Source organism: Schistocerca cancellata, chromosome 1, assembly GCF_023864275.1.
Source record: "Schistocerca cancellata isolate TAMUIC-IGC-003103 chromosome 1, iqSchCanc2.1, whole genome shotgun sequence".
Lineage (NCBI taxonomy): Eukaryota > Metazoa > Arthropoda > Insecta > Orthoptera > Acrididae > Schistocerca > Schistocerca cancellata.
In genome coordinates, this window is record NC_064626.1 from 484,179,477 (window position 1) to 484,193,098 (window position 13,622).

Here is a 13,622-nt window from a genome sequence, read left to right on the forward strand (position 1 = left end):
ATGATGACATCTACACATTTATTCCTACTGCCTTGCCAACTTAGGATTTTGTTTCCTTTACCAAATGAATTGTTTTTGCATGTCCAGATTGCAAAATATATAGCTCTTCCCTAGAAGCATTTAATTTTAAATCAGCAAATGTTGATGTTACACATGTGCTAGCATAATCATACTCTGTTTATAAGGTATAGGTACTTGTTACATAATGCTTAGGATCACTGGCATTGAATACTACACAAAACTGGAAATTGTATTTTATCATAAAAATACATTTTTATTTCATTTAAATAAGAAATTAAATTAAATTAAATTATGTCTTTACAGTAACATATTTCCACAATCTCCTAGAGAGCTAAGTACCAGTCATAACTATATAAATTAGTGCTACTACACATCAAATTTAATGAATGATTATGGAATTTTATTTTTACTGTTAAGCACTCTCATTAGTCTTTCTGAACTTGTTTTCCAAGTGACAGATTAGCTGAAAGCTGTACATAAACATTATACTATGGAGCAGCAAAAGTGGCAGCTTTACTTGGTTCATGTCTAAGCACACATTTCTCACTGTATCATATCTGCCACAGGTACAGTCCAGGTAGCATCATAGAAATCAATAGCTACTGAATGGGCACTTCTCATTAACAGGATTAATATATCAGCACTGTGCTTCATTTATGCTGCCACCAGCACACCTTTCCAATAGCCTGCCAAGTTCAGTTTTAAACACAAAAACCGAAAATTCTAACGACTGAGCCCTAAAGAGTAACACTAGTGAGGGAAGTGTGCGGAAAAGGTGGAGTGAGTACCTTCTATATTTGCCCAACCAGTCATCAGTTTCACTGCTCCCTAGTATAGAACAATTTCTTGTTGACAAAGACACCACACAATGTTCAGCTCACAGGAAATGAATTACAAACAGCAGCAAAGACATCAGTGTCCTCATCAGTAAATGAATTCATTCGACATGGGAAAATTTCTAAGACTAAAACCAGACAACAAGTAAGTAATATACAACTGATCAAGGATGAGTTTAAGGCCACATGAAGTGTCATTGAGAGAGGAAGTAGGTTACGGAAGTCAACTGTTTGCGATGTGGGAGAATATAACCAACTTACTGCAACTTTATTCACATATACACCAATGAAAGTGATAAGTAAAAAGACTCAAGCTGTTATAGTGCATGAAAAACTTTACGCAGGTGTTGGCCTAAGAAGAATTAATCATAACTTTGTTTTTTGCACCAAGTCAATAAAAATTATACATGCCTTCCAGAAACAATATTTCACTCTGCAACAGAGTGTGTACTGTTTTAACACTTCCTGAAAGATTGAAACTGCATGCTGAATTGGGGCTTTAATTTGAAACCTGGCGTTTCCTGGGCAGTTCTCTGGCCAACTGAGCTGTCCAGTCATGACTGGTGACCCAAGCCTACAGCTCTATTTCTACCAGTGTCTACCTCCAAGAACACTGTTTGTGAAAGGCAAGGTTCCAAGTTGGAGTGTCAATCTGATACACAGCTTTAATTTGCTAGGAAGTTTCATCATATTACTTAACAATGATTCTACATGACATGGATTCACATTTGAGCAATAATCAACTGATATTCAGTCTTTTGAAAAACTAACTTTACACTTAAATACATATTACATGAAACAAATAATAAAATATTAGGTTTTCTTTCATATGTGATGAGTTTTTTTACAATGAATTAGCAGTACAAAAGTTAAAACTAATCAAGTCCAAACAATCTTTGCTATCCATGGAACATAACTGGAAACCCTTGTGTATATTGCAGGTGTATTTTCAGCTCCACATACTGAACTCCCAAATGATGTGACTCCAATTATCTTGTACATGCAGTGTTCAATGTCTCGTACCTGCAGTGGTCCACCTGAATCGCCCTGTTGAAGTAACAACAATGAGATATGTTACATATTACCAACATCTATATTTGTAGGAAATTAAACTAAATTTTGTTCTGTGTTAGTAATTACGTATTCATCCCATACTCCATATGTGAATGGAACAGGAAGAATCCCTCAAAACTGGTACAACGGAAAGTATGCTCTATTGTACCTCACAGTAGTTTGCAGAATATGGATGTAGATGTAGATATTTGCACTTCTTAACTGTGTATGGCATATTTATTGAATTCCACGACCATTACATTACTACTTCCTTTCCTCATCCATACTAATATTAAATGAGAGAGAGCAACTATGTCTGTTTATCATGACTGAACCGCAAAAAAAGGGGCACTAAAAGGTTGTAGTACAGAATGGAACATCATTTTTATATAAATGAACATAAACTACATTAAAAAATTATTCAATTTGTTAAGTAAATGTACACATTGCATAATCCATACCTACTTCACTAGCACAGTGCATAGATAACCACAATCCTTTGCACACTTTGCTTGGCAACTACACCGCTTGTGCTGCCACATCATATTTTAGGGCACTGGAAATACTTTTATAAGCTTTTGGGACAGGTTTCTTACATCAGAACAAGAAATAAGTTTATTTAAACATATATCTTTTATTTCTGAGTTATTAATGAAAGTCCACAGTTTAGGTGACTGGAGTTCATCAACACACGAACTCATAATAAATGCTCGAAATGCCTTCTTATTTCTGAACGTGCATGCAGTCATCATATGACGGATTGTTGCACCCTTTCAAATACTTCCTGATGGTTTTGAAAGGTTTTGAAGGATTTTCTGACACATTGAAGATTTTCTGCACATGGATGGTGTGCTGCATCAACTGTTTAAGGTGCCCTCAGAGATAATAATCCAAAGGATTGAGGTCATGGGGGATGTATAGGTCATGGAACCAATCCTCCTCAACCTATCCATCAGTCATGGTAGATATCAGCCAGTGTATCTCAAATACCAAGGCTGAAATTTGCTGGAGCTCCATCATGCATAAGCCATATGTTTCTTCTTATTTACAGCGGCACATTATCTAGTATGTCTTGGCGATGTTCTGAATAAAATCCCAACAGACAGCACCTGTAAGACATGGTGGGAGAACATATTGCTCTACTAGATAGTCTCCTACAATTCCAGTCCACACATTAAGATTAAACTGATGCTTAAGTCTAGCCAGTCTGGGGATTATGATCAGCTCATATGATCTGGTTGTGGAAATCTGTTATTCCATCTCTTCCAGTCATTGCCTCATCCTTAAGCAAACTGAAGAGACTAACAATTCATTGCCACTTTGCGCAACAAACCATAGATGAAAGTTCTCCTGTAGTCAGTGACCAGCAGGCATAGAGCCCCGCACAGTGCTGAAGATGATATGGATGCACGACTGCTTGTAAAGTCCCTCCATGCTGAATTTTGAGATGCACCACACACATGAACCACTTGTCTTGCACTGATACCTGGCTCTTCTTTGACAGTCCATAGAAAGTGGTCTTGCTGGGCAGGTGTATGTGCAACACATGATCTTCCTCAATCAGTTGTCTATGGTGCTACAGAGCCTGTCTCAGTAAGACAATGGTACAGAGAACCAAAGGCTGGTTAACCAAGTTGTCTTTGGCCTGTAAAACCTCTGCAGCCTTTTTTACATAGCATTACCACTGCCACACTTAAAAATTTTGTGTACCTTCTCATGAAATGAATATCCAGCTGCTTTTAGCCAACTCACTACATTTGTACATGTACATAATGCCTGATGAATGATGAACATAAACTAGTCTTCCTGGCAACACAATGCAGTCTAGGATACAATGAGTCAAACGAGTGCATAGATACTTGAAGTAGTTGGGCAGTATTTGGCAAACTATTCGACATCAACTTTCATTAATAACTTGAAAACTAATCATTTTTGAACATACTCGTATATTTATACGAGTTTTTTTGTGTTAGGAACCTACCCCCAAAGTCTGTAAGAGTGTTTTTGAAACACACTGTGCATGAGAAGTTCTTACACAACCAGATGTATACACATTTCACCTGCTCCTCCTCAGCCCAACTGACCACCTTCTTTGATGTTGACTTTCACTTGAATGATGGCTACATGAGTACACGCAGTACCTCCATCCACATTAAACATACCAACCACCAACAATACTTCCAGTTTGACAGCTGTGATACATTCCACACCAGGCAGTCCCTTCCATACAGCCTAGCCACCTGTAGTTGTTGCATCTTCAGTGACAAGTAATCCCTCTCAAAATATGCCTATGGTCGCACTACAGTCTGGCCACATAGGATAACTCTTCTCACCCTACTCCAGCCTTGTCTCAGACATTTCCTTCTCCAAAGGCAGAGCTGCCTGTGAAAGCAGCCGTCATTTACAAATTTAGCTGCAGCCACTGTGTTGCATTCTACATAGGCATGATTATTAACAAGCTGTCTGCATTCCTGAATGGCTACTGCCCAAATGTGGACCAGAGACAGCTGCACAACCCAGTTGCTGAACATGCCACTCTGACTGTTCCTTGCAACATATTCTGTTCCTGTAAACCCCCTGGCCTTAACATTCAGATTACTGACTAAGTTAGGTATGAAATTAACAGAAATTGCTTGTACCAGCTAAAGAATATGTATGGTATAAATATATGGGATTTTCTTTTTATTACATAAATGCCTACATAGGTACAATTAATTACACATTTAATTTCTGATAAATCATCAAATCACCCACATTAATTACAGAGAGGAAAGTTCATTGTGGGAGGTCAAGAAGACAAAATGTCAATATGATATTAGTTGTCAGCAGGAAAACCCAGAATTAATGCCCATATAGTTCTAGGAATCTGGCTGAAACCAAGAGCGAACAGCAGTAAAATTTTAAATCTTAAAATATAAACAACAACACTGGGTTAGATACTGGTGGCATATGTACTACAATAAGTGTCTTGTATATTGTGGTTATAATGAATCATGAGTGTGAAATTATTTTGTTGAAGACAAAAATCAAAAGTAACATTTATAGACCACCAGATTCAGGTACTGCAGTGGCAGAACTCTTCAGGGAAAAATTTAAGATGGCCATGTGTAAATTTCCCAATAATGTAATGCAAGAGATTTCCACTTAGTAACTACAAACTGTAAGTTTTATATGATTAGATAGGTGATTAGGACCAGAATAGATGGATTTTGTGCCAAGTGTCTTAGCTGAAAATTAGCTTGTGTAATTAGAGAAGCAACTGACAGGATGAAGTCTTACGTAACAACATGATAAATGGTCCAAGTGTTTTGATTCATTGACGTAGGAGGGGGTACCAGTGGTGATAAGGCTATCAGTGACTGTAATTGATGAAAGGCATATTAATCCAAGGAGATAGTATTTAAAATCATTACCAACACTTTTGTCACTACTTTCACAACTAGATTCACTTTAAACAGTTGCAGTTCTTCAAAAATCTGAATCACTGAAGGACACATGACTTGCTTCATCATCATTGTTGAAAACAATCAACAAGCTTCTATAAACCACCACCACCACAACAACAACAACAACAAGCTACTCTTCACCATGCTGACTGGCAGTTAAGATCAACTACCATGTGACACACTTGGCTTGTGCTCCAGTTTAGAATACACTAAAGAGCCGTCTACTTGCTAGAACTTCAACTCTGAACATTCACATAGTGAAGCACGCATTTGTGAGCAGATCTTATACAATTTAAATGCTACATCAACTTCTTGCAACTACAGCTCATCATCTGATGTGATTAGGTTAAGAAAGGCAAGAAAATAATTCTGGTCTACAAGTACAGAAAAAATTCAAAAACGCATCTTTCACTCTGTAATGCCATGTGTGGTGTTTGTAAAGCTCCTGGAAGATTAAAACTGTGTGCTAGTCCAGGATTTTAAGCTGGAACCTTGCCTTTCACTGGTAATGTTCTTATCATCTGAGCTCTGTAGGTGTGGGGACTCTGCAGGTGACAGCAACTGCCACAGAGAGGAGACTGATTAGCAACAGCAACATGATGTGGAATATGTGAGGAAAAATGATTCAGTGTGCTTTATTCTTACCACATACTTATGCCTGTATTCGTCCTGTGTCCCTTACAAAATAAAGTGCATCCTACCTAGAACTGTGTCCATCCCTCGGTAAAATCCACATTGGTGACCTGTGATAATCATGTGCAGCTCATCTGAATGCTTTTTACATTCTCAGTTTGGATACTTCATGTCAATGATTGTGCTAATTTGCACCTGTCATGTACCTAAATTCCTTTGACAGGACAGTGACATTTGAAAGCATGTGTTCCGTGTTTTACAGTGAAATACCCAGTAACAAACACTGTTTAAGCAGAAAAATAATGATTCTCAGTGCAGTGTTAACAGTGCTGGTAATGCTATCTACAGCACCAAACAATGATTCCTAAAGACAATCTTTTGGGTGATTTTGTCCGAGACTTCACTACGCTTGCACATCATCCCAATACTGGGCACCGGCTTCTTGGACATGGCGATTCTCAAATGTTAACTGATGTTGATGTGAATACCATGCCATATCCAGTCCATCTGCACAACCATTCACCTACCACTCCTCCATCCATTTTGGTTCACAACTCAAGCTGTCTCCATTCTGCTCAGATCAACCAGTGATGTAGTTCACAATTTTTTAGTGCCTTCTGGTCACCTAAGGCCTCTGAGATGACAGTGCACAATTTGTTGCTTTGCTAAGCCACAGACAGAATCAGTGATATTATTCTGGTTCCCCCAAGATAGCAATACACTCTCACAAATTTGGCGCCAGTTATGTACACTCGGGGATATTAACCCCATACCTGATCACACAGTTTAGACTTTGATCTTCAAGATGCCATCCCAAAGAAAACTGGTCAAGATTTCACATGAATGTGAATCACTGGAAAGCAAATTCATTTTAGTAGGCTGGATTTTTACTATTTTGCATCACCAACAATGTATAAACATGCAGATAAAAATGTCTCTGAGCCTGACTCACAGCAGCTATGCTGCACTAACCACTTAGGTGCAGCCAAACCAATGCAGAACATGACATCAACTCTGCTAGAGGTGATGTTGACCTTCAGCTGACCATAACAAACATTCACACAACCGACAACCATGCCTCGTGCACTGACATTCCTTATGGGGATGGCTCCACTGGGTCCACACACAGTTTGGCAACATTGATTGCAACTTTCAGCCACTGTGTGATAATCTGAAAACAAAGCATGATCCACAATAGATGCACTCAATCACAGTGATGATTCAAGCCATCTCATCCTGCAGTATTTCAATGAAACATCTTACACATGCCACTTCTTTAGCAGAGTGGTAAACTCTACATCTTTGACTGCATATGTAGACCATATTTTCTGATTGTCATGGGTCTGAACATGAGTACCTCACCTCATGGACATTCTCTCTCTCTCTCTCTCTCTCTCTCTCTCTCTCTCTCTCTCTCTCTCTCTCTCTCTCTCATTTGTATTTGATGGCTGTTTCAAAAATGTAAGTGTCGCTCTGTAAAGTTTGGCAAACAATTTCACATATCAAATTATTATGCTGCATTTTAGAACTATTTTAGGCTGCAACAAAGGAGTGTTGCCAACAAATTGTTTGGTGGCCACAGCCAAATGTTACTAGTGTTCATTCGGCTTTTACTTTAGCAAACTTTTATTTCAGCATCCCCGAGATCTCTTTTACTGATCTTTTCTGTCAGTATCCGGGCAATGTAATTACACAAGCTGTGTAATTTTTAGATCAGTCACTGGTCTCTAAACAATGCCATCAGTCAACATTCTCATCGGTCTGATGGGAATCTGATGCTGGTTGGTGGAATATATAATTTCATTATCCACAAGTAAAAATTTTCTATGCACCATTTTACCATTTCTGAAGCATTGCCACCAGCAAAAGTGATAAATTTAATATTACATTTTTTTAAATACCAGTAATATTAAACTACTCTCAGCAGTTCCATCACCTAGACCACAACGCAATTCACAATTGATGTGTGACATCTCCATAGAGTGGACAACATTGTCATCGACTACCTGTTAAGAATAAATGCCCTTGCCACCCAAGTCAAAACCAATAAATTTGCAGAGGCACAGTGCAAGACTGGGAAATTATGGACCTCCTTCAAGATTCTATAATCAACTTACTTACAGAAAGTTTCCCATCCCTGGTTCCACCAGGCAAGTACTGAGTGATGTTTTGCAAAACTGAATTCAACTTTTTGTGCCCACATCAATAAGGAAGGACATATTCTTCCAAATCCAATTTGTCTCACCCTGGCATACATTCACTGACATGAAATGGCTTATGCTGTCTTACAATGCCTAATATGTAAAAGGAGTGCATTTACTGCACATGCATGTGCATGTCTTGACATCAGAGCAAGATGGGTCATCATGCACAACCACTACTTGGTCATTTTGAGATTCCAGAACATCTCTTCCTGAGTCTCAAGGCTATTGTTATATACTCTACATCATCAATCACGTGACGGGCTGGGTGGAAGCCATTCTCTTCAAGGGAATTATGACAGAGCTGATTGCAAGAGCATTTATTGACACATGAATATCTCATTTCAGCTGCCCGAACTCTATAATCACTGACTGATGAAGACAGTTTAAATTAGTCCTATTTAACCAACTGTACAACCTGTTGCATATGATGTTACAGCACAATGGCCTACCACCCTTAGAGCAATGACCTCAAGATTCGTTCACACTGTACAATTAAAGCTGCCCTTATGTGTCAATGCAGTTATTGGATGGAAGCATTACATTGTCCCTTCGGTGCTATTAGGTGTATGCACCACTCACTCAGACAGGATGAGATTGAAAATGTGACAGATCAGTGACAAATGTTCAAAGCTGCCGATCATAAATGTTCAAGATTGCTCTACAGCATGCTTTCAACAGTTTGTAACATGTGAAGGTTGTTATGGTTTAATAAGACTTGCTGTGATTCGAAGCTAAGTTACAGACTTATTGCAAAAGTAAAGAGAGCTTTACACTAATTAATGCAATTTGAAGTAAATAAAGTACCCAATAACAAGACCAATTTTATTGTACAATATTAGTATGTGCATGACCAAAAATATTGCTTTTTCTGAAATTAGGAGATAGATTCTGCATTCTTGTGTAGCTAGGTAATTAAGGTATGGTACTTTATTGGCCTAATTTATAATGTGTGAAACAACATTTCTCACAATATGTTTAACTTATATTGAAAGCCTAACACTGTATAGTTGATTGTTAAACTTCAAGCATTTCTTTATATTTTATGGGAATAGTTATGCCATATGGAAAACCTCAATTACACAAATAAAAGTGGCCAAATAATCACTGTACAGCTGTGCACTGTGGTTCAAAACTAATGAAAAATTTAATTACGTAAAAACTGCACACATTTGTCAAGTAAGAAATTATTAATTATAATGAAATGGTATGTAGTTGTCAAATCTCAAGTTGTTATTAAAATATGTGAAATATTAGAAAAATAGTGTAACATAAAAAAACTTAGTGAAGACACTTAAAAGTCTAGAATTAACTGTCTTGGTTATTTATATGTCATTATTTTAATGATTTAATTGTCATTACATTATATTAGAGGCCGTGGGAGTTTGTCTTTTGTGATTCTTGGTCGATTTGTGTATCTGTTCATCACCTGTTGAAAATGCAATAAATGGCATTTCTATTCAAAAGGCATCTGCTTTCATGACACTTCTACTGATGTTGATGTATATAAATGGCCTCATGGACAATCGTGTTATATATAGGGAACTTTTAGTGACACACAATTGTATCAGACTGTAAACACATCCTCATAGGATCAATTTTATGTTTATGAACTGGCTGTTGACCCTCAATGCAAGAACAGCAGAAATTTTTTAAGTATTTTATGGTCAATTAGAAAGTTATGAGTGGCTACACTATAACTACATTAAAGAGTTCTGTTTGTACTATCAAATACATATTTGACGTCTATTAACATAAATTTACCTGACATGTATCCTTGCTTCCCTTTGGATCACCAGCACAAAGCATACCATTATCATCTATGCCGTTTGGAAGCCTGAAGTTAGCTCTATATGTCCCATTGCACTCAGAGAAGGGTTGAAATGGCAATGTCACTTTCATGAGCTCATTGCTACCTTCTCTATCAACTGAAACATAAGTGAAAAGTATTTTATGACTATAATGATCTTATTTATGTTATCAGATATCAGAAAAATAATTTTTAAGTAGCAAATTAAAAAAATGTTATTACAAAGTTTCATTCTAGTCATTTTGTGAAAAATGAACATTGCAGGCGAATAGTGACAACTGCAGAGTAGTTGTTTCCCAAACAATTTCCTGAAATTATTTTTTTGCTGTCCATTTAACAATCAGTTTTCAGACATTGTCATGGCTTTAGTTCACATACACAAGGCTTTAGTTTGCATACACATAAATGCATATGTTGATATAAAAAGTTATGATTAATAATTACTTTTTTTTTTAGCGCAAACAAACTTATGGCAATAGATGCTGATAATTTTGCAGACAGATTACAGCCTAAAATTTTCTTTTGAGTAACAGCATTTATCTATTAATGAATGTTTCAGTTTATTCTTTAAGGCTTCTAAATTAGCTGTGTTAAGATCAGTTTGTAAAAAGTTGTTCTTAGTGTGTGTGGACTGCGGTCTTCAGCCTTTTTATTACTTGTAATTCTGTAAAAGTTTTCCCTCCCCTGTGTACTGTAGCCATGTACATTACTGTTTATTACCAACAATGTTAGGAAAAGGATAGATTGCTGCTCACCATAAACATGCCCCACTGAGTCACAGACAGGCACAACAGAAAGATGCATATTGATAGCTTTTGGCCAAAGCCTTGTTCAGAAAAAAAACACACACACATTTGCACAAGTAAGCAAACCTCACGCACATATCACCACTACCACTGGCAGCTCTGACTGGGATATGACTCACGTGAATAGCAATCTGGAGTGAGACAGGGAAGGTGGAGAGATAGCTGGGTATAGGTGTGGGGAGAGAAGAGTGCTAGCTGTCTGATGGGGCATGCAGGGACTACAGACTGCCAAGTGAGCATCAGGATGTGGGGTGTGGGGGAAAAAATGGGGAGGAGAGAAGGAGAGGATGGGGAAGGGGGAAAGATGGGTGGTATATTGGCAGAGGGCAGCACATACAGAGGGTGAGGGAATGTGAAAAGAGAGGTGGTGATATGACAAGGGGGCAGAAATTGGTGGGTGGGCAATGTGAGGACAGTAGGTTACAATAGGTTGAGGTTCGGATCATTTCCTAATATTGTTGCTGTTCCTACCTGGAGTTTCTATGGTTTGATTTTATTGTTTAATGCATTACATTCTGAGTATAGTTTCAGAAACGGGATTGTCAGTAGGATGTACATAGAATAGATAGGAATAGATGGTAAGTATTTAATTTTTTCTGAAGATTCCTCAACAATGCTTTCTCTTGTTTACCATAGCTACCACTCTTACTGCCTTTTTTGTAGTCTGAGAAGCCTGTCTGTATAGACTGCTGGTGTCCCACCCAGGACCTCAGTACCATACTGAAAATGCAGATGTATCAATCTAAAATATATTTGCCTTAAAGTATCTTAGTCTAGGAAGACCAAGACAAGTTTCAGTATATACACATTTGTACTGATTTTGATCTATGTGCTCTATCCATGATAGGTGTTCATCAACAATACAACCAAAAATGTGTGTTTATTTGTATATGTAAGTGCCAGTGGAGTTTTGAATGGAATAAGATTTATATTTAGATTATAATCATGCGGGACTGCACTGTCACTGTTTTCTCTTTATTTACAAGTAGCTTATTTACAATAAGCTAAGTAGACAGAATGTTGTAATTAATTTCACTTCTGTTAGCAGCAGTTTTCATATCACTGCCCCAGCTGACAAGGGGTGTGTCATCCATAAAGCTTACAACCTTGCAATTTTGGTGTTCGGTTAAATCATTAACATAACACAATGAACAGGAAAGGCCCTAACACACTTCCTTGAAGCATACCACATTGAAGTACCCTGTAGGTTGACTTAGTTGTTAGCAACTGTTCATTCCTCTTATAAGTTAGCTTAACACCCTGTTTCATGTCTTTCTAATAAAAGGTAAGTAGTTTTAAGGCTGCTCCGCTCATCCTGTTGTCTTCTAATTTATGTAATAGAATGGTATGGTTCATGGTACCAAAAGCATTACTCATACAGAGGAATGTGGCTGTTATCTTGTCTCCTTCAACCAGCTTGTTTAATACTAGTATTTCATATATAAAAGTTGCTACTGCAATCATAGTAGATCTTCCTTTTCTGTTCTGATGTTAATGACATTTGCCCATAGTTTTTTTGTCAGTTTTTATTCCTTTCTAGTACACTCATACACTCCTGGAAATTGAAATAAGAACACCGTGAATTCATTGTCCCAGGAAGGGGAAACTTTATTGACACATTCCTGGGGTCAGATACATCACATGATCACACTGACAGAACCACAGGCACATAGACACAGGCAACAGAGCATGCACAATGTCGGCACTAGTACAGTGTATATCCACCTTTCGCAGCAATGCAGGCTGCTATTCTCCCATGGAGACGATCGTAGAGATGCTGGATGTAGTCCTGTGGAACGGCTTGCCATGCCATTTCCACCTGGCGCCTCAGTTGGACCAGCGTTCGTGCTGGACGTGCAGACCGCGTGAGACGACGCTTCATCCAGTCCCAAACATGCTCAATGGAGGACAGATCCGGAGATCTTGCTGGCCAGGGTAGTTGACTTACACCTTCTAGAGCACGTTGGGTGGCACGGGATACATGCGGACGTGCATTGTCCTGTTGGAACAGCAAGTTCCCTTGCCGGTCTAGGAATGGTAGAACGATGGGTTCGATGACGGTTTGGATGTACCGTGCACTATTCAGTGTCCCCTCGACGATCACCAGTGGTGTACGGCCAGTGTAGGAGATCGCTCCCCACACCATGATGCCGGGTGTTGGCCCTGTGTGCCTCGGTCGTATGCAGTCCTGATTGTGGCGCTCACCTGCACGGCGCCAAACACGCATACGATCATCATTGGCACCAAGGCAGAAGCGACTCTCATCGCTGAAGACGACACGTCTCCATTCGTCCCTCCATTCACGCCTGTCGCGACACCACTGGAGGCGGGCTGCACGATGTTGGGGCGTGAGCGGAAGACGGCCTAATGGTGTGTGGGACCGTAGCCCAGCTTCATGGAGACGGTTGCGAATGGTCCTCGCCGATACCCCAGGAGCAACAGTGTCCCTAATTTGCTGGGACGTGGCGGTGCGGTCCCCTACGGCACTGCGTAGGATCCTACGGTCTTGGCGTCCATCCGTGCGTCGCTGCGGTCCGGTCCCAGGTCGACGGGCACGTGGACCTTCCGCCGACCACTGGCGACAACATCGATGTACTGTGGAGACCTCACGCCCCACGTGTTGAGCAATTCGGCGGTACGTCCACCCGGCCTCCCGCATGCCCACTATACGCCCTCGCTCAAAGTCCGTCAACTGCACATACGGTTCACGTCCACGCTGTCGCGGCATGCTACCAGTGTTAAAGACTGCGATGGAGCTCCGTATGCCACGGCAAACTGGCTGACACTGACGGCGGCGGTGCACAAATGCTGCGCAG

General features: G+C 39.4%; 1 protein-coding gene across 1 annotated transcript in view; it reads right to left on the bottom strand.

Annotated features, from left to right (window-relative positions):
• Positions 1-1,130: 1,130 nt before the first annotated feature.
• Positions 1,131-13,622, bottom strand: part of LOC126177668 (serine protease snake-like) — a 105,070-nt gene continuing 92,578 nt past the window's right edge. Inside the window, exons 6-7 of the mRNA XM_049924472.1 lie at positions 9,955-10,118; positions 1,131-1,904 (exon numbers count right to left, since the gene is read on the bottom strand). Of these exons, the coding sequence (XP_049780429.1) occupies positions 1,737-1,904; positions 9,955-10,118 (332 nt within the window). The 3' untranslated portion in view covers positions 1,131-1,736. The remainder of the gene's footprint in view (positions 1,905-9,954; positions 10,119-13,622) is intronic.